At 45.9% G+C, this 21,756-nt stretch overlaps 1 protein-coding gene across 1 annotated transcript in view; it reads right to left on the bottom strand.

The window, feature by feature from the left end:
- Positions 1 to 21,756, bottom strand: part of LOC120935601 — a 211,676-nt gene that overhangs the window by 101,095 nt on the left and 88,825 nt on the right. The window contains exons 7-8 of the mRNA XM_040347650.1: positions 14,609 to 15,382; positions 2,175 to 2,399 (exon numbers count right to left, since the gene is read on the bottom strand). Coding sequence (XP_040203584.1) covers positions 2,175 to 2,399; positions 14,609 to 15,382 — 999 coding nt within the window. The remainder of the gene's footprint in view (positions 1 to 2,174; positions 2,400 to 14,608; positions 15,383 to 21,756) is intronic.

The following is a 21,756-nucleotide window of genomic DNA, read 5'->3' as shown; positions in this document are numbered from 1 at the left end:
GGATGGGGGAATCACTCCTGCAGTGTTATTGTGTTCTGGCTGTGAATAAAATGATCAGTGTTGTTAACTATAGCTGGCAGCACTGATTGTTTTGGGAAAAACATGACAGGCTGGTTGTACTCAAGTCAGATAATAGATTGACCTGTGTAAAACCAGCTAGCCCATACATAGATCGACTATGGCTGGTCTCTGCTTAATTGGCGTAATTTCAATCCATGTATGTACCGCTTAACCACTACGCATTTCCTAAATATACTTCCACAAACCTTTACATTTTTCTTTCCCAGATTCCTTCATCCTCCTCACCTGTACATACTCTCCGTACTTCTCTCCTGTACATACTGCTCACTGTCGTACCCTCCACACTCCTCTCCTGTACATACTGCTTACGGTCATACCCTCCACACTCCTCTCCTATACATAGTGCCCACTGTCATACACTTCTCTCCTGTACATAGTGCCCACTGTCATACCCTCCACACTCCTCTCCTATACATAGTGCTGGCTGTCATACCCTCCACACTCCTCTCCTGTACATACTGCTCACTGTCATACCCTCCACACTCCTCTCCTATACATAGTACCCACCATCATACCCTCCAAACTTCTCTCCTATACATAGGGCCCACTGTCATACCCTCCACACGTCTCTCCTGTACATACTGCTCACTGTCATATCCTCCCCACTCTTCTTCTGTACATACTGCTCACTGTCTTACCCTCCACACCCATTTAATGTACATATTGCTCAGTATAATACCATCTACACTCCTCTCCTGTACATACTGCCCACATTCATAAACTCCTCTATTGTACATAGTGCCAGCTGTCATACCTTCCACACTAGTCTCCTGTGCATGCTGTCCACTATCATACCCTCCACACTCCTCTCATGTACATACTGCTCACTTTCATACCATCCACACTCCTCTACTGTACATACCGCCCACTGTCATACCCTCCACACTCCTCTCCTGTACATACTGCCCACTGTCATATTCTCCACACTCCTCTCCGATACATACCACCCTCTGTCATACCCTCCACACTCATCTGCTGTGCATACTGCCCACTGTCATATCCTCCACACTTCTCTACTGTACATACTGCTCACTGTCATATTCTCCACACTCCTCTCCAGTACATGCCACCCTCTGTTATGCCCCCCACACTCCTCTTCGGTACATACCACCCTCTGTCATACTCTCCACACTCCTCTCCGATACATACCACCCTCTGTCATACCCTCCACACTCCTCTGCTGTGCATACTGCCCCCCCACGCCTCATAGACCAGTGTTTCTTGGGCTTACTATGTTCACTTGCGAGAGCGAGAAACAATCCGATGGTGTGGCCGGCTGGTCACAGAAGTGAACAAAGACTTAAAGGGGAGGTTCACCCTAAAAAACGACTTTCTAGTATTACATTGGCCCCCCACATTACAATACAATTATGCCTATTATGTTTTTTTTATGCTGTACATACCTTGGTACAGCTAATTCACCCGTGGCTTCCGGGTTGCGAGTCCCGCGGGAGTGGGCGTTCCTAACATGCTGGTGATTGACATGATGACCAAAAACGAGCTCCCCCCGTCCCGTAAGCTGCGTCACGATTGCCGAAAGGAACCGAACGGCGGTGCGCAGGCGCAGTATAGCGCCGACTCGCCGTTCGGCTCCTTTCGCCAATCGTGACGCAGCTTACGTGACGGGGGAGCTCGTTTTTTGTCATCACGTCAATCACCAGCATGTTAGGAATGCCCACTCCGGCGGGACTCGCAACCCGGAAGCCACGGGTGAATTAGCTGTACCAAGGTATGTACAGCATAAAAAAAAACATAATGTCATACTGTACGTCATCGCAGGCTGGCCATTTAAACGACACACAAACTTAGAAGGTAGACCAGGTGAAGATAGAAGCCCTGGCAGTGCAGACAGCGCACCGGTGGAGGGTTTCTTTGAAAGGTAAGTCTACCATAATGTGCTAGTATGCTGTGCACTCTAGCACATTATGGCATTAATCTGCAGGGGACCCGCTGATTTGGTTTTTGTTTTCTGACTTTTCTATGATATCTATTTGCTGTTCCTTTTTCATAAGTGCAGGATTTGCGTTTCTTTTTGGTCTATGGAATTTTATTGTGCTAATGTTTCAAGGACATGTTTTTCTTTAGTTTTATACCTGCAAAAAGATTGGATCCCAGTGAATTGCACTGTCATTAATCAGAAACTGGCAACCACCTTCCGATTCAGAAAAGTAGCCAACTTGTTTTGCTTCTACAGTTTGATTGGGAAAAACAATGTAATTCAGCAATTCATATCTTGCAGGTGATTTTCCTTTGTTGTCAAAGTAGATGGGATCTCCTCCAGGTGTGATAACATTTTTTTTTTTCAAGAATCGATTGAGCTAGGAGAAAAAAGATGGAAAAAGCTTGATAAACACATAATAGCTAAGGCCGTTCATGCACAAGTCAAATTCCGAACGATTTTTTGTTTGAAAATCGCACCTTTGAATGATCTTCTATTTTTTTTTACCATTAGTGGGGCCACAGCAACAGCCGAATTTCATGCGGCCATCAAATTTGAGTGATCGGGCATGTTGAAAATGTTAAAGAAAATTGAAAATGTTAAAGAAAATTGACAAATTTCTAATCAATGATGGGAAAATCATGCAAGAAATACGTATCTCACAAAAGTGGGTACACCCCTTACATCCTTACAGCTTGTATAACAGTGTAAATTTGCTGTCCTCTCAAAATAATTCAACACACAGCCATTCAAAACTGCTGACAACAAAAGTGAGTACACCTGTAAGTTAAAATGTCCAAATTGGGTCCAAAGTGTAAGGGGCAGATCCACAAAAGTATTAAGCCGGCGTATCTCTTGATACGCCGGCGTAATTTAAAATTTCCCTCGTCGTATCTTTATTTTGTATCCACAAAACAAGATACGACGGCATCTGGGATCGATCCGACAGGCGTACATCTTAGTACGCCGTTGGATCTTAGATGCAATTTTTTCGCCGGCCGCTAGGTGGCGTTTCCATCTAAATCCGCGTTGAGTATGCAAATTAGCTATTTACGCCGATCCACGAATGTACGTCCGGCCGGCGAATTTTTTTACGTTGTTTTTACATATAGTTAAAGCTGCTGTTATGAGGCGTACTTAATGTTAAGTATGGCCGTGGTTGCCACGTACAATTTTGAATTTTTTACGTCGTTTGCATAAGTCGTTCGCGAATAGGAATTTGCGTAGAATGACGTCATCGTCGTAAGCATTGGCTGGTTCTGGTTTAATTTCGAGCATGCGCACTGGGATACCCCCACGGACGGCGCATGCGCAGTTAAAAAAAAAGTTGTTTACGTCGGGTCACGACGTATTTGCATAAAACACGCCCCCATTACATCCATTTGAATTAGGCGCCATTATGCCGGCAAAGATACACTACGTCGCCGGGGATTCTTTCAGGATTTGAAAAAAAAAATTACGTTACGGCGGCCTAGTGTATCTTAGATACGCTACGCCCGGCGCACAAATGCGCCGCTGTACGAGGATCTGCCCCTAAATATTTTGTGTGGCCACCATTATTTTCCAGCACTACCATAACCCTTTGGGGCATGGCGTTCATCTGAGCTTCACAGGTTGCCACTGGAGTCCTCTTCCACTCCTCCATGACAACATCACAGAGATGGTGGATGTTAGAGCCTTTGCCCTCCTCCACCTTCCGTTTGAGGATGCCCCACAGATGCTTAATAGGGTTTAGGTCTGGAGACATGCTTGGCCAGTCCATCACCTTTAGCTTCTTTAGCAAGGCAGTGGTCATCTTAGAGGTGTGTTTGGGGTCATTACCATGTTGGAATACTTCCCTGTGGCCCAGTCTCTGAAGGGAGGGGATCATGCTCTGTTTCAGTATGTCACAGTACATGTTGGCATTCATGGTTGCTTCAATGAACTGTAGCCCCCCAGTGCCGGCAGCACTCATGCAGCCCCACCACCATGCTTGACCATAGGAAAGACACACTTGTCTTTGTACTCCTCACCTGTTGCCACCACAAAACCAAATAAGTTTATCTTGGTCTCATCAGACCACAGGACATAGTTCCAGTAATCCATGTCCTTGGTCTGCTTGTCTTCAGCAAACTGTTTGTGGGCTTTCTTGTGCATCATCTTTAGAAGAGGCTTCCTTCTGGGACCAATTTGATACAGTGTTGGGTGTACTCACTTTTGTGAGATACTGTAGCTGAACAGTAGACAAATATATTTCAAGTAGGTTAACTGGAATGATGACCGAGAATCAAAGGCAATAGAACACCATGGTACTATCTGGCTGCTTTCAGGGGACTCCTCAAGACGAGTAACCCAGAGTGCAGAGGCAGACACTTTAACAATCGACAGATTAATAACAATTTTAAAGGCTTATGTCCAACAGTTTTTTCAGGATAGGGATTTTAATAATGCTTAAAGTGAAACAATAAAAATGAAATATTCCTGGGGAGTCCCCCAGGGGGAAATCATGCCTGGGGGGTCCCCTTGGTCTACTTGTAAAGTGGTGCATCTGTGTGATGTGTACAACAGTGCCGCAGCAAAATTACATTTCTGAAGGAAAAAATGTCATTTAAACTTGCTCGCGGCTGCAATGTATTGCCGGCTTCTGGCAATATAGATGTTAAATAAGTCCCTTTTGGGTCTGGCATAGATTTTTAAGGGGAGCTCCACACCAAAATATAAAAAAAACAGCGTGCCCACCCCCTTCTGAACCATGCCAGGCCGTTTGCCCTCAACATGTTGATGGGGACAAGGGACTCGTCCCCACAACCCTGAGCCGGTGGTTGTGGGGGTCTGTGGGTGGGGGGCTTATCGGAATCTGGAAGCCCCCTGGAAACCTCCAGATCCCTGCCCCCCCTATGTGAATGGGTATCGGGTAAATTGTCTTGTTTGCGAATCACTGTCACATTAAGAAGATATGAAAAGTAATTTAGTCACCTAAAGAGTGATTTATACTGTTCACTTTTATTGTGTTGACTTTCAATGAGTGATACACACAACCTACTTTTGAACTTTATTGTGTTGATTTTTTTGCAAAGACTTTCTGGTATTGACTTTTTATTCAAGCGAGTCACATTTGTAATCACAAATTTTTTCAAAATGTTTTGGGGGTTTAACTTGCCACACCTGATGTCCAATATGTTTATTTAGTTTGGTTGACTGTTTTTGGTCATGCTTAACACTTTATAACATTATTTAGTTAAACAACTCTGAAAAGTGAATCACATGCATTAAAGAGTGATTAACATGAAAATTTTAGTTTTGGTGTCTCGTGTTTTCTAGCGCATATTTTTCAACTCTTTATATATATTAAAACATTGCCTACACTGTATATATAGTCTACACTGACTACACTGTATGGGGCAGATCCACAAAGCACTTAGGCCGGCGTATCTCGAGATGCGCGGCGTAAGTGTAACTATGCGCCGTATCCACAAAACGAGATACGCCTGAAAAATAGGTTTTTCCGTCCAGCGTCATTTTTTTACATCGGCGCATCGTGGGCGCAAAAATACGCTGGGCGCACCATTGTTTTGCTATGCAAATATGCAAATGAGGGAGATACGGCGATCCACAAAAGTACGTTTGTCCGGCGCAGGCTACGCGCGGTGCGCGTAAGCTGTACGTCCGGTCTAAAGTTACCCCTCATAAAAGCAGCTTTATCTTTGCACCAGACGTTTAAAGGTCAGCTTCAGCAGCACCGTTAGGGACGAGCTGAGCAGCCACACTTGCAGGACAACAATCTGTATGCCAACATGCCAGGGGCATCCATGGTCATAGCTATACTACTGGCTTTAGATGCGTGCAGAAGGAAGAGGGCACGGAGGAGGAGAAGGGCACGGGAGAGGATATACCGACCTCGCATAAACGTCTTTGGCATGGGTGATTCGGAGGTGTATCGCATCTACAGATTCAGCCCTGCTGTCATCATGGAATTAACCACAACCCTGAAAGATGACATCACAAGCCAGACAAAATGATCACATGCAGTGAAGCCACTGGTCAAGGTACTGGCAACACTCCATTTCCTTGTGTAACGCTATTGGCGTTATGTTGAGCAAAACGAGCGCAGCCTCACCTGATACAGAGAGCTGCGCTCATCTCCCTGACTCTGCAGCATCACTCCCTGTGCGCCGCGGCTTGCGTTCCACGCTGGAACGCGGAAGCGCGCCCCAGCGAGTTTCCTGCGTCGCACGGGCTATTTAAACGTGCAGTGATGACGGCAGGGTGTTCCGCTATTTTGTTGGACCCCTGCCGTCACCTGGGACCTTCTGCCTCACGCCTCGATCTGCTGCCAAGTACCCCTGATGCCTCTGAGCTCAGTCTATGAGCCTCATTACCGGATCCTCACCACCTAATAGGAACAGGACTTCCACCTGGCTACAGCGCTCCCAGCAAATCCTGCAAACTTCAGGAATTCCCTGCAAAAGCATCTCCATTACTCAGAGTCCACACACCTACTCCAGGATTCTATCCAATCTTCTACAACCGCAGATTGCAACAGAACCGCAAGTATTCCTATATGAGCATAACATTACTAAGTTAATTCCTGCAGTACTCATCTATAGACTTTGTGCTTATTAACCCTTATGCTGCATACTTGTGACACTAACTCTAACAAACAGGATACCATTAACATTGCTGCTGCTTCTGTGCTATTGCAAACCATAGACATTGCTGCTGTTTCTCTTACTATTGCTAACCATAGACCTTTCTATTGCTTCCACACACATATGATAGCTTATGCAGTAATAAGCTTTGTTATACATTGTGATTCTCATATAGAGGTTGTGATGAATAAAACCCTAAACTCTTTGACCATTGTGACGGTATCGGTATGATATCCCCGTCAACGTTCCCTTCTTCCCATAACGAAAATCACCCCAATATTCCACGAGGAGGGATATCCCTGGAATCGCCCAGAAAGCCACACATGAGACCAGCTTACTGCTTGAACAACACAGACTTTAATGTTATATCACACAGCTTATATGTCATTTCCAAAACTGTTACAATGACAAATCTCCGCCCCCCTCACACTGGGGCTTCCATACAGATGACTAGGTAGACAGGACGGGGCCGATGCTGAAACACATTTTCTTTAGACAATGACATCAATGACGCTGAGCACTAGCTGTACTGAATACATCAACCAGACCGCTCGACCCCGCATATAGAGAGATAATTACCACAATGAAGCAATCAGAATAATTAACCCAAGCCACTTAAACCCAGCTCTCCTTCACACAACACAATAGATCAATTAACCTTTAGAAATAGTGAGGGGACATTAGCACATCGATAACCTGGCTAGCAGGGAGCAGTAAACTGAGACATATAGGCAAATGTATCACAATGGCCCCCCTTTTGCTCCCTGCTCCGGCAAACCCGGTTGGACCTTCCCTGGTCCAGTAGGGTTGACGGGTTCAGAGCTATTAGTCAGAGGTTAACTCCGTTTGGCATGACTGACCTCCCTTGGCAACTGCTTCAGACTCAGGTATGTCACCGGGTCGTCAGATCACACGCCGGTCAGTCCCCAAGTCTTTGTGCGATCTGCAAAGTCACCAGAAGTCAGTGTGAAGACAGCGAATGGGTCTGTGCGCCGCCGTCTAGGTGTCCCACTATGGGAGGGGGCAGGTTATGGCTCTGAAGTGACAATCCCAGGAGATTCATAAAAAGAAAAAGTTATATTTGTTCAAATGCTGTAGCACTGGTGCTCAGAGTCCGGGGGGGGGGGAGGGGAATCAGAGCCCCATAAGGTCAGCCACCCCCTGCTCCCTCCGCAGCCGCCGGTTCTCCTCTTGGAGCTTCTCCAGCTCCATCTCCAGTTCATGCTGCTGTGACCTCAGGTGGTTGTTCTCCTCCTCCATGCGGCTTATGCACTCCTCCAGCTCTATGTACTCACGGATCAGCTCCTGCTTGCTCATGTCCTGCAGGCTCTCCACGTGGTCCTTCATCATCAGGAACTGGGTGGTGGTGTAAGGGGCCACCGGTGGGCCCTTGGCGAACATCTCGGCACGCATCTGGGACGCCCGCTGCGACTCCCTCTCCTCCAGTCGCTTCTTCTCCTCCCAGGTCAGCTTGTTATACGGCTTCCAGGACCTCTTCTTCTTGAAGGGTGGCCGGCGGTGCCTCTTTCTGCCCAGCTCCCTCCAGGGCCCCTCCGGCTCAGGGCTGTCGCCCATGACCAGCTGACAATGGTGTTCCCTGTTGTCCGTAATAACAGATTGTACCATGAGGGCTTCGTAAGGGGTGCCCAATGGTTCTTCCTGACCCAGCTCCTTTGGATCCCAAGCCGAGTCTACACAATGGGCTGCTGCTGGTGGGCGGTACCCAGGTTGAGACCAATTTGACCTGGTGTTGTCATTCATGGGGCAATTCTGCTTGAAGTGACCCAGCTGTTTGCACCGGAAGCAGCGTTGTTCGTTGCCCTCCTGGCGATGATAGCGAGGGCTAGATGTCACCGGTCTGTTAGGAGGTTGGTATCTAGCGGTTGGTGGGTGTGAGGGCACCGTTTGTGGTGGAGGTTGTTCCTGTGGTGTGACCTGGTTCGTCTTGCGAGTATCTGCATATTCATCCGCCAACTTCGCGGCCTCTGGTAGAGTCATGGGCCTGCGATCTCTCACCCAATCCTTGACGTCCGTCTGGATGTGATTGTAAAATTGCTCCAGGAGCATTAGTTGCAAAATGTCCTCTGCGGTGGTGGCCTGGCTGCTGTTAGCCCAGTTAGAGGCCGACCGGGACAATTGGCATGCCCATTCTGCGTAAGAGTCTTTCGTGGTTTTGCGTGAGTCCCTGAACTTCTGTCGGTGGGACTCTGGGGTTACTGCATAACGAGCCAGGAGCACTTCTTTAACCCGGGCGTAGCTATGAATATCCTGATCTGGCACGGTCCGGAAAGCATCAGAAGCTTTGCCTGACAGTTTGCCTGACAATATTGCAACCCAGTCTCCTCTAGCTATTCGGTGCAGGTTACATTGTCGCTCAAAATCCGCCAGGAAGTTATCAATCTCACAGTCCTTTTCATCAAAAGCTTTAAAAGCGCTAAACGGAATCTTCCTTGCGTCTGCTGTGCTGTACTCACTGTTCGTAGAAGGTGCGGCTGCTTGTTGGACTGCTGCCAGTTTTAACTGTAGTTCTGCGTCCCTTATTTGTTTATCCTTCTGTAGCTCTGCGTTTACTAACATGTCCATCACTTTCAGTACCACATCTGGCGTTGGGTTCGGGCCGAACCACGCTAGCTTCTCTCTCATTAGCTTGTTGGCTGGCGATTCCTCCTCCTGAATCACTGGTGTCTCCATCTCTTGTACTGCTGGCGTTGCTGCAATCCCGTCCTCCTGGTCTATCTCCATTGATTCTGCTATGATGACCCGCTTGGTTTTGTTGCTAGCAATCCTTCCACGAACTTCCAGTAGTTCTTCCAGTGTCTGCTTGGAATCCGGGTGTGAAGGGGAATAGAAGGGAAAAATCCCACTGCTACCAACCAATTGTGACGGTATCGGTATGATATCCCCGTCAACGTTCCCTTCTTCCCATAACGAAAATCACCCCAATATTCCACGAGGAGGGATATCCCTGGAATCGCCCAGAAAGCCACACATGAGACCAGCTTACTGCTTGAACAACACAGACTTTAATGTTATATCACACAGCTTATATGTAATTTCCAAAACTGTTACAATGACAAATCTCCGCCCCCCTCACACTGGGGCTTCCATACAGATGACTAGGTAGACAGGACGGGGCCGATGCTGAAACACATTTTCTTTAGACAATGACATCAATGACGCTGAGCACTAGCTGTACTGAATACATCAACCAGACCGCTCGACCCCGCATATAGAGAGATAATTACCACAATGAAGCAATCAGAATAATTAACCCAAGCCACTTAAACCCAGCTCTCCTTCACACAACACAATAGATCAATTAACCTTTAGAAATAGTGAGGGGACATTAGCACATCAATAACCTGGCTAGCAGGGAGCAGTAAACTGAGACATATAGGCAAATGTATCACAACCATATAAAAGAGTGAAGTAGTGGTTATATCTGAGAAACCTCCGCAATTGAGATCCTATTCCAATCAAATTAATCACAGGAGTGTTACACCTTGCCAGTGGCTCGTTTCAGCGGACAAGTGGAGTTGTGGCTGGGATGTCACAATCCTCCATTAGCAGATGTGTGCACCAGGTTATTCCCGCAATCCTCAGACGCATGGCCAACCAAATCATCAGACCCACCCAGGAGGACCTGCGGGTGAAGGCAATGTCAGATTTCTACAGAATTGCAGGATTCCCACGCACTGTGGGGGCCATTGATTGCACACATGTGGCACTACAGCCCCCCCGTGACACAGAGCACATATACCGCAATCGGAAGCACTGGCATTCCATCAACGTACAGGTGATAGTCGATGCCCAATGCCTCATATGGCACGTCCGTGCCAAACACCCAGGGTCCAGCCATGACAGCTACATATACCGTCAAAGCCCCATCCCAACAGAATTTGAACAGAACGCGTATGGGGACAGCTGGCTGGTTGGTAAGTGACATGGGTGTCAGGCATGTCTGTCCCCCCCATGATGCAAACATCACGAGGGGCACATGCACGACTAACATCCTCCTGTCTTTTCCCTTCCAGGTGACTCTGCATATGCACTTGGACCCCATCTCATGACTCCATTCCGGAATCCTGAAACCCCAGGAGAGCAAAGATACAATGATGCACACGCACGTACCCGTGGAGTGGTGGAACACATCTTTGGCCCCGTTTCCGATGCCTGGATAAGTCCGGGGGGACCCTGTTGTATTCCCCAAACTTTGTGTGCCAGATCATCGCTGCATGTTGCATGCTGCACAACTTCGCCATGAGAAAGGGCCTGGAGATTGGCATACGTGATGACCTGACCCCCGAACCAGACAATCTCCCCCTGACCGAGGCTACCCCGTCTTCTGAGGGAAGAGCAGTCAGGAGATGCCTCGCAGTAGGCATCTTTGCACGTTAAACCCACACATTAATCATGGCACAATGAGAATGCATGCATGCACACCACTGTGGTCCCTAGCACACCCACCCCACATCCACATCAAATTGGATTAGCTCAAGCCCATTCTGGACTTGTGAGCAGCAACGCCACGACAAGGCTCCAATTATGTTGCTGGACATTCATACACCATTCACACGGACCTAGGGATCACTTCTCCCTGGTCCTGGGGATCCCTTCTTCTCCACAACCCGAGGGCGACACCCCTTTTCCGGCAGGAATGTCACCCCCACATTCATACACTGTAGCCTGCCTGGGCTACAAAAAAATAAAAAAACTCATAACCTGAGTCAAAATAGCAAAAAAAACATAAAAAACTCATAACCTGAGTCAAAAACAAAACAAAAAATTACCGGCGCTGCCGTGCCCCACGCCTGCCATGGCCCCGGCCCCTCAGGGGAGACTCATTGGGGGGGACATCAGGAGAAGCACCTCTAAGCCCACCTGGCAGCCTGCCCTCCAACGCAAGGGCGATACGGGTGAGGACCACATTGGTGTCCTCATGCAGCCTCACCCCGCCTGGATGGCTGCCGTATTGGCCCTGACAGCCTCGGTGAGGGCACGGACATCTTCACCCAAACCTGCTGTGAGAGTGACCAGAACTGAGGAGTTGCAGGCCAGATCCTGCGCAGACTCCTTTATGGAGGCCATGCTGTCTGACATGTAGCCCATTCTCCTCACCACCTCACCCAGATGGCGGGTCTGGCGGGCCTGGTCCCTCCGGATGTTTTCCAGCAGAACTTCTGCCACCCCCCTTGTCTTCCGGGTCGCCTTCCTGGGTCCTGATGAGGCTTGGGGTCTAGAAGAAGGGGAGATCCTTGGGGGGGAAGCCCTGTTGGGGGAGGAGTGGGAGGGGCTACCCCTGATGGAGGCCTGACTGGTGCCAGCACCAGGGGAAGACTACTCCAAATGGAGCCTCGCCTCATTGGCAGACATCACCTCCTCCTCCTCCTCAACCTCCTCCTGAGGCCTAGTACACACGAGAGGATTTATCCGCGGATACGGTCCACCGGACCGTTTCCGCGGATAAATCCTCTCTAGGATTTGCGAGGATTTTGATCCGATGGAGTGTACTCACCATCGGATCGAAAACCGCGCCGAAATCCCATCGCGATGACGTGTCGCGCCGTCGCCGCGATGATGACGTGGCGACGTGCGCGACGCAGTCATATAAGGAATTCCACGCATGCGTCGAATCATTACGACGCATGCGGGGGATTCATTCGGACGGATTGATCCGGTGAGTCTGTACAGACCAGCGGATCAATCCGTTGGGATGGATTCAAGCGGATAGATTTGAAAGCATGTCTTCAAATTTTTATCCGCTGGGAATCCATCCCAGGGGATAAAAATCCGTGGAAACAGATCCGCTGGATTGTACACACCAGGGGATCTATCCGCTGGAGCCGGTCCGCGGATCAATTCCAGCGGATGGATCCTCTCGTGTGTACGGGGCCTGAGGAGAAGTGTGGTCACTCCCCTACCCTGAGGACTCCTGGCTTTTCCAGGTGGTCAGAGGCAGCCTGATGTCCGGGGGATGGTGAGGACTTGCCAGATGGCCCAGCACCCTCCTGCACATCTGTGGATGACACAAAACATTCACAGGTTGGAGGATCCACACACTTGTCACATGTTCCCTTCCTCTCCACACATGCTACACACCAGATAGGAAATAAAACTTACTTACCTGTCCTCAAGGCCTCCTCAATGGAGTCAAATCCAGGCACTCCGTCCACTTGATGCCTGTGGAGGCACTGGGCAACCACCCGCTCCTCAGCATTGAGCGTCTCCCTAGTGGCTGGTCCCCCTCCAGTGCCCCTGGCATGACTGGCCATCCTCGCCATCTTACCACGCACCACGCGCTGCAGATCATTGTTCTTTTTCAAGATCTCATTGGGGGTCCTGGTCTCCCTCCCCAATGCATTCACATCTGCGATCTCTTGCAGGATCTCCCTCCTCCTGGCCTGCGTGGTGTGGACACTCTCTGGCCCATGGAGATAACGATCATTCAGGGAAATGGCCCTGACAATGATGGCCTTTTCCTGTCGGGTATAATTGTGTTTGTGCTTCCTCTCTGCTGCTGGAGCTGACATGGCTCTAACACAATCACCTGCACAAATACCTGCACAAAAAAGGACAAAGGTACCTTGCTTCAGGGGGGGGGGGAAACAAACGGATGTACTTTTGCACTGGAGGGGCGCATGTCTGGGCCTATTTATGCCCTGGGCGTATCTCACTAATTACGCCGGGCGGAGTTCTGAGCATGCGCAGAGAGGCGCTGAACATAGTCAGCATCATTGCGCATGCGCCGTCCGTTGGGCCCTTCATTTGGATGGGGTCACGGCTCATTTCAATGGAACACGCCCACTTCCTTCCCACTTTCAATTACGCCGGCTTACGCCTCGTAATTCACATTACGCCGGCGCATCGGCGGGCGCAAATACCATGTGGATACGGTACTTGCATCTCTAAATTGAGCTAGCATAACGTAAATGAGATGCGCTACGCCGGTCTATATATGCGCCGATGTACGTGGATCTGCCCCTATATATATATATATATATATATATATATCTATACTAAACCGCCTGCACGCCACAAACTAACCTGCCTAATCTAGCTCAAGTTCTCCCCTCCACATTACTATCACACTATACACTATTCTGTGTAAGTAGCCTTACATAGTGTGGGGCATGGAATTAGCCCCCTGAGTTATGATTGGCCAAAGGCACCCTGCGATATGTGATGGTTTGTGTCAGAGATGATATGTCCCACAATCCTTTGCTGCAATCCTGCTGGCTGATGATTGGCTGCTTTCTTCCTGCCAATAAGGAAACAGGGGAGGGGAGAGAGTGAGCAGCTGGGTCCCAGCAAGTCCCGCTTTCTCACATTGCAGAGTGAGTAGAGGCAGGGGGAGATATCCCCCACTAGTTGACAGATTTCTCACCCTTCTGAGAGCCTGTGTCATTCCTGGTGCGGGTCGAGCGGGTACCCGCTACATAACCCTAAGCCTGGTACACACGGAGTGGATATTGTCTGGTTCAGAAGTACCCATACAACGTTTGGTATGTGTGTACGGTGCTCTGTTCAGCAGAATCTAATGATGGGCTTCTGTCAAACGGTCATGCTGGAAGCCAGGATCCAATCAGCACTTGCAGCCGATTGCTGCGACCCCTTATCAGTGTATTCTGGTGGGGGGGGAGTCCTCTCTTTCAGAAAACAATGTCTTATGGGGAGAGATTGTTGCATCACACATCATTGCATTGGTACAAGGCTCTTTGTTTTTTTTGTTTTTTGTTGAGTAAAAAAAAAAAACGTAACATTTACCCAGCTTTAACCTATAAGATTCATATAATTGAATGCATATCATCACTATTATTTCTGGAAACAATATAATTTTCATGACTAAATTAGGACTTTCTGATGTTTAAACTGTGTAAATACATTTTTATTTATTTATTGATAGTTTAATTGCTTGATTTTTACAGTACAAAGTATTGCATGTTTCTTTCAAAATATTTACCTCCCATGGTTTGATTAATTGATTGGTTGCCAATGAAGTAGACCGTACTTGACTTTTATATAAATACAAGTCATGCAATGCATAAGCCACAGCGTACACTGCAGAGTAAACACTGAATGTGTAACGGAAATTGTTTACGTCATAAAGAGCAGGGTCTTCCTGGATAATGGTTTCTACCTGATCAGGTGAGTAGCGCCAAGATAAATAATTGTTTTCATCTTTATAGCTCCTCAAGACATTATACTTAAATTTTCCATTTAGATATTTCCTAGGACCGGCGCTCAGCAGATAATCTTTGAATTTTGGGATATTCCCCTTGTGTAGGGCAATATGTAATGAGCCATTTACAATATCTGAGACAGACAATTTCACGGTGACAATTGGGGAAGTGATGACAACTTTCCCTTTGCTATAGTTTTTCAACATCAGAATACCCGTTAGGTAATCATTTTCTCCAAAAAATAAGATAACGTTACATTTTGATTTTTCAATCTCATATAACTTTTTTTCAAATACTTCAGGTTTTTCAAATACTGAAACAATTGTATTGAATTCAACACATAACCCGCTCTGTATGATCACATTGTGTAGCTCTGTGCTGAGTCTCTGGCTGGTCTCATCATATGTTGTCACAATTCCCACCCAGTTCCAGCCAAAGTGTTTGAGGAGAAGGACAATGGCTCTGTACTGGGACTTCTCATCAGGAACTGTGCGGTAAAAGGAGGGGAAGCGAAGCTTGTCATTAAATATAGGATCCATTGCTCCATAGCTGACCTGAGGAGGACAATACAAATTGGAAATGTGCAATTTCAGATAACAGACCACACTTGACTTCTATATAAAGACAAATCATTGCTCAATAGTCACAAAGGGCTACATAGTGGGGTTCATTTTTCTATAGCGCTGCACTCTAATTGGCGGTCAAATTACAGTGAACGTGGTAATTAGCGCTAAAACAGAATTCTCTATAGCGCTGGTGAAAAAAATACTTCCAAAATAGAATTTACTATAGCTCCCAGAAAACAAATTGCAACCAAACCCTTACTCTTGCTAGGACCTGGAGAATTGTACATGGAAATAATGTTTAGAGTATGATATATTTGCCTAAATGGTACCGAAATATGCAGTATATTGTCTAAACATAATCTGCTATTAAAGTGTGTGAAAAAGGGATTTCTATAATGAAATATAAGAGACAATTTTCCCTTCTCTACAACTAGGTGCCAGCACAACTCAGCATGCTCAGACATGAAAACTACTCTCATTTTAACTCCCATGGCTTTTTTACCAAGAGTTATAGTAAATACCAAAATGAGCGCTGGGTTAACCACTTAAGCCCCGGACCATATTGCTGCTCAATGACCGGGCCACTTTTTGCGATTCGGCACTGCGTCGCTTTAACTGACAATTGCGCGGTTGTGCGACGTGGCTCCCAAACAAAATTTACGTCCTTTTTTTTCCCACAAATAGAGATTTCTTTTGGTGGTATTTGATCACCTCTGCAGTTTTTAGTTTTTGCGCTATAAACAAAAATAGAGCGACAATTTAAAAAAAAATATGAATATTTTTTAACTTTTTGCTGTAATAAATATCCCCAAAAATATCTAAAAAAAATATTTTTTTCCTCAGTTTTGGCCGATGCGTATTGTTCTACATATTTTTCATAAAAAAAAATCGCAATAAGCGTTTATTGATTGGTTTACGCAAAAGTTATAGCGTCTATAAAATAGGGCATAGTTTTATGGCATTTTTATTAATATTTTTTTTTTACTAGTAATTGCGGCGATCTGCGATTTTTATCGGTACTGCGACCTAATGGCAGACACTTCGGACACTTTTGACACATTTTTGGGACCATTGGCATTTTTATAGCGCCCCTATTGGCTGAACGGCGAGATGACATAGATCTACGTGATCTCGCCCAGCAGAGCCGACCTGCCGGCTGGTCGGCAAGCAGTTAAAGAGCGTTATTAGTACAAATGTAACTTCCCAAAATAAATCCTTTTCATGTTGAGATGAAATGTATCTTTCCCTCAAAGAAATTGTCTTAGCAACAATGATGCTTCTTCATCATCTATTGTTTTTAAGAATGCTAGAATGTAGAAATAGAACTGTCACTTTCACTGGTTGCTGTCTATCTCACAAAAATCTTTACCCAAACTCACACAAACCACAAACAATATCATTGCTGATGCTAATTTAAAAAGAGTCACAATTTTGTGTTTTTAGTATTTCCAAATTATCACAATTTGAGCCCAAAAAATGTAATGTGTACCAACATCAGAAATAAAAATGAAATTCCCAAAAATCAGAGGATGACATCACTATTCTACACTCACACACCAAGAACCACCAAACTTCACAGAATAAATCAAGAACTCCTAACTAATGAAATTCTACCATTATATAGGGAAAAAACATTTTTCCATAATATAAAATATTGGTGAATAAATGAAAATCTTGGCCCGGATTCACAAAGCACTTGCGCCGACGTATCTTCAGATACGCAGTGTAAGTGCAAATATGTGCCGTCATATCTGTGCGCCGTACCCACAAACTAAGATACGCCTAAAAACAGGCTTAATCCCGCCGACGTAACTTGCCTACTGCGGCGTAGGGTGGGTGCACATTTACGATTGCCGCATGGTGGCGCTGCCATTGATTAGCCATTCAAATATGCAAATGAGGAAAATACGGCGATTCACGAACCTGCGCCCGCCCGACGCAGGCTACGAGAGGTGCGTGTAAGTTGTACGTCCGGCGTAAAGTTAAGCCCCATAAAGGAAGTGTAACTCAGCAGCAGACATGTAAAGGTCTGCATCAGGGAACAGAAGCCGGCGTTTTTTACGTAGTTTACGTTGGACGTGTGTCTGGATGGGCGTAGATTACGTTCATGGTGTAGGCAGTGATCCGGCATATCTTGGGTAGTTGTTCCGACGTGGTTATGAGCATGCGCACGGGGATGCGTCCACGACACGACGCATGCGCAGTTCGTTCAACCATAATTTGCATGGGGTCACGCCCACTTCCACCTACGCGGACTTACGTCTTCGAAACAGCGCAGTTTGGGAAGCATTGGCTTTGTGAATTCCATGCTTGCCTCTCTGCGCTGCATACATTGGGATGCGCTACGGCGGTGTAATGTGAGCCCGTTCTCTGTGAATCCGGGCCCTTGTGTTTAACAAAGGACAGTCACAGTATTCCTCTTTAAGAACTGGTTATCCGAATCCCACATGCACAAATCCATATCCAAGACTGGAAAACTTCCACCAATTTGTGAGACTTCACCATCTTCTAAAATGAACACTCACCAGAAACAAAATAAAAACAAAAAAAAACACCTTTGGTTTATGCCTGGGTTAACCACTCCACTCATATGAATATATCTGAAGATTTCCAAACGATATGCCAGTAATCACTTCATGCATCTCCACATTGGTTGATCTTAGAATCTCACAAAAAGCAAACAGCCATCATTGCGTAAAATATTCTTCTTTATTCCATCAATCAAATAGATCTAAAAATAGACCCAATGATGGGTTAGTAGATGAGGAACTTGCCAAAACGTGGTATCGTTTTTTCAATGGATGTGAGAACAGACTATTGGACATCATAATCGAAAGGAGAAGGAAAACATTTACCAAAATAGAGAGCAACATCAATAGTATTAAGGAGAGTATGTGTCACAGACTGCATTGAACGGGAGTGAACCACAACTGCGGATAGGGAAAGAATTCAATGCACCTCCCTATGTTATGTGAGATTTTAGTACTAGGCCCCAGGCGTCACTCCAATCAGAGAACAGTAGTTTCGGGGGTCACTACATCATCTCTCTCACATATAGGAATGTGTTGAGCTACTAAGGGCGGAGGTATTACAACATGCCTCCAACCACTAGCATAGAAAGATTACAATGAAAATCAACGAGCACAACTGTATTAAAGATTCCATTGTACTTCTCTTATGCAAGTGATTATCAGTACGGGACACCAGGCGTCACTCCAATCAGAGAACAGGAGTTTGGGGGTTCTCTACATCATATCACTTTAATCATAAAGTAATGCATTGGGCCATTAAGGGTGCAGGTATGAAATTCCTTTAACCCTTATCATAGAAAAGGTAAGGCAAACATGTTCAGTAAAGGGGTTATGGGCCCATAAACAAGTAAAAACGTATGTCAAGCATGTAGTAAATGAGGATAGTGTAGGCAACTAATAGTTGCGTAAGAGAGGCAAATATAACTCAGCTAATTTGAGAGTGCTGTGGAGTATCTTAAAGGGACATACAAACAGCCAACAGGCACAACAGTCAGTCCCAAGCAGTATCTTAGTATCTAATAAGCCAGAGTTAAATACAGCAATGTTTAGAAGCAATATACGTAGCAGGTCTTTCTAAGGCACTACAAGTGAAACAATTGTTACTTATCCATTTTGCAGGGCTTGAGTTTAGCAGCAAGGGATTCCGTAGTGTAGGGTGTCAGCAAGGAAAATCTCTTAGGTTGTCCCCAGCAATGGCAGCCTGGACGTAGTGAAGACCTTTGCTAGCTGGCCATAATGTTGCAGCCTGAGTTGATGTCCAGTGTGGGAGCAAAGGTACCAGTATTGTAGCGTGGCTAGTACTGACAATAATAGAACAGTGTGCAGTCTGCACCCTGTTCTGTTTAAAGGAGAAGGACAGCTGTAGTGCATAAGGCACTAATTTGCAGCGCACTTTCATGTTCCACAGTGGAACTCACGCGGCGCCGGGCGATGATGTCGCCTGTTACAGTATGGTACCACACGTGGAAACCAATGATTATAAAACTAGAGCCAGAAAACTACAAGAGTATCTAGTGAAATTGGATAATGAGGTAAAAAATAAAAAAGTCAAATATCAAAGAGACAAAAAAGATTATGTAGTGGGAAAGGTATACAAATGGCAGGAAGATGACATACCAATTAATTCAAACAAAACTTGTTTGAATGAAGATATGGAAGTACAATGGCCCAATATAGAAGGAGCAAATACTGCAACAGGAAATATACCCACTACTAGTAAAAATAAAACATCAGACTCCACACCCAGCACAATTACCCAAACCACATTAGCTCAGAATAAGGCCACCCCCATACAAAATAGAAGTAGGGGGAATTGTAGTTAACCACTATACCTATCAACCACCGATGGGTCCCCACTCTAGACCCTGGAGAGGAGGTCCCAGAGGCAGCGGTAGAGGCTATTATAGTCAACATTACAGACCCCCACAATGGCAAGGGGAAAGGAAGGACTGGAGGGAGCCCTACAAGCCACCCATGCCAACCAACCAAGGAAAAGAAACCCACAAGACGGAGAGGCTGTAGAGGGGGAAGCAAAAAGAAAACTAGGAGAGGTTATGTTTAATTTAACAAATATAAGATTTTCACGGGAAGAGTTATTCATTTTAGACAAAGGAATTAAGTATGCACCAAGCTAATATTTTAATCAATTTGAAGCCTTTATAGATCTACAAACATTTGTTTAGAAATTTAATTAGAATTTTTTATTTTTTTTTTTAAAAGGTGAAGCAATAAAACAACAGAATAGTACAGACTATACACATAGTCAGTTAAAAAACAAATCTACGTTCAACCCAAAATCCAATTCTAACCAGTATATAGAAGTTTTTAAGAAAATGGTGGAAAAGGAAGTTAAATGTTTCAAACCGAAACAAGCTAAAAAGAAGGTCAGAGTGTGGCAGGGTATTAAGAAATTAGAAAAACTGAAAGATATAGTGGTAAGGCCGGCAGACAAGGGGAATACTTGGATGTATTCCTACAACCCCTAGCAGGGAAAGGGCATGCATTCATTAAGGATAGCAAGGATGTCATTAACACAGTTAAGCAGGTAAGTGTAGACGATTCCACACTATTGGTGACCATAGACGTGGAATTGTTATAAACCAATATAAAACAAACCGATGCACTGGCAGCAGTAGCATGGGCATTACAGAACCAGCCAGATCTAAAGCTAAAACAGAAAATTCATATTGGAGGTCATAAGGATGGCTGTGGGGAACAATTTATTTTGGCACAAACACAAGTATTACGGACAAATAAAGGGGGTGGGTATGGGTAATAAATATGCTCCAAGTGTGGCCAACATATTCCTAAAAAAATGGGAGAAGGAGGAAATATTTGGTAAGTGTTGGCCACACATACAGGCAGTGTTGTTCATCTTCCTTTAAAAAAGTAACTAGTTACTTTTTCAGACAAGTAACTTGTAATTGTAAGTGAGTTAGTGACTCAGTTACTTTATTGGCAAAGTAACTAGTTACTCGGAAAAGTAACTGAGATTTTTTTTATATTCGACAATGCAATTATGGTTAATCATATGCCTTTTTTTTCTTTGTGTGACTTTTCTACTGCAGGGCATGTTTTTTTTTAAATCTATACCAAACCTAGAAATCTAGAAAGGATTTTAAAGGTGGACCACATTTAAAAAAAATAAAAATAAAAAAAAGAATACCGATACTTTTTTGTCCCCAAATACAGCCATGTCCCCCACATGATATGCAGCCATGTCCCCCACATGATATGCAGCCATGTCCCCCACATGATATGCAGCCATGTCCCCCACATGTAATGCAGCCATGTCCCCCACATGTAATGCAGCCATGTCCCCCACATGATATGCAGCCATGATGTCCCCCACATATGCAGCCATGATGTCCCCCACATATGCAGCCATGATGTCCCCCACATATGCAGCCATGATGTCCCCCACAGATGCAGCCATGATGTCCCCCACATATAGCAGCCATGATGTCCCCATACCTAGATGACGACGACGACGCTCCGCTGCCGCGTTAATCACCGTGCGGGGAACATTACAGCTTTCATTTGAATAGGCTAGCTGTGTGTTCCCCGCCGTGCCGCGTGTAGACACTCCCCCTTGCTCGGGATTGGACGGGTGATCTGCACTTTGATAGACAGATCACCCATCCAATCCCGAGCAAGGGGGAGTGTCTATACGCGGCGTGGCGGGGAACACACAGCTATTCAAATGAAAGCTGTAATATTCCCTGCACCCTAATTAACTAGGCTGCGGCGTTGCGGTATGCGGTGGCGACGGCGACGGGGGGTAATCTCGGTAACGCTGCCCATGTAGTGGGACTGGCGTTGCCGAGAGGG

The sequence above is a fragment of the Rana temporaria genome, chromosome 4, assembly GCF_905171775.1.
Source record: "Rana temporaria chromosome 4, aRanTem1.1, whole genome shotgun sequence".
Classification (NCBI taxonomy): Eukaryota; Metazoa; Chordata; class Amphibia; order Anura; family Ranidae; genus Rana; species Rana temporaria.
The sequence above is the reverse complement of the archived record's forward strand: the minus strand, read 5'-3'. Positions and strand labels throughout refer to the sequence as shown.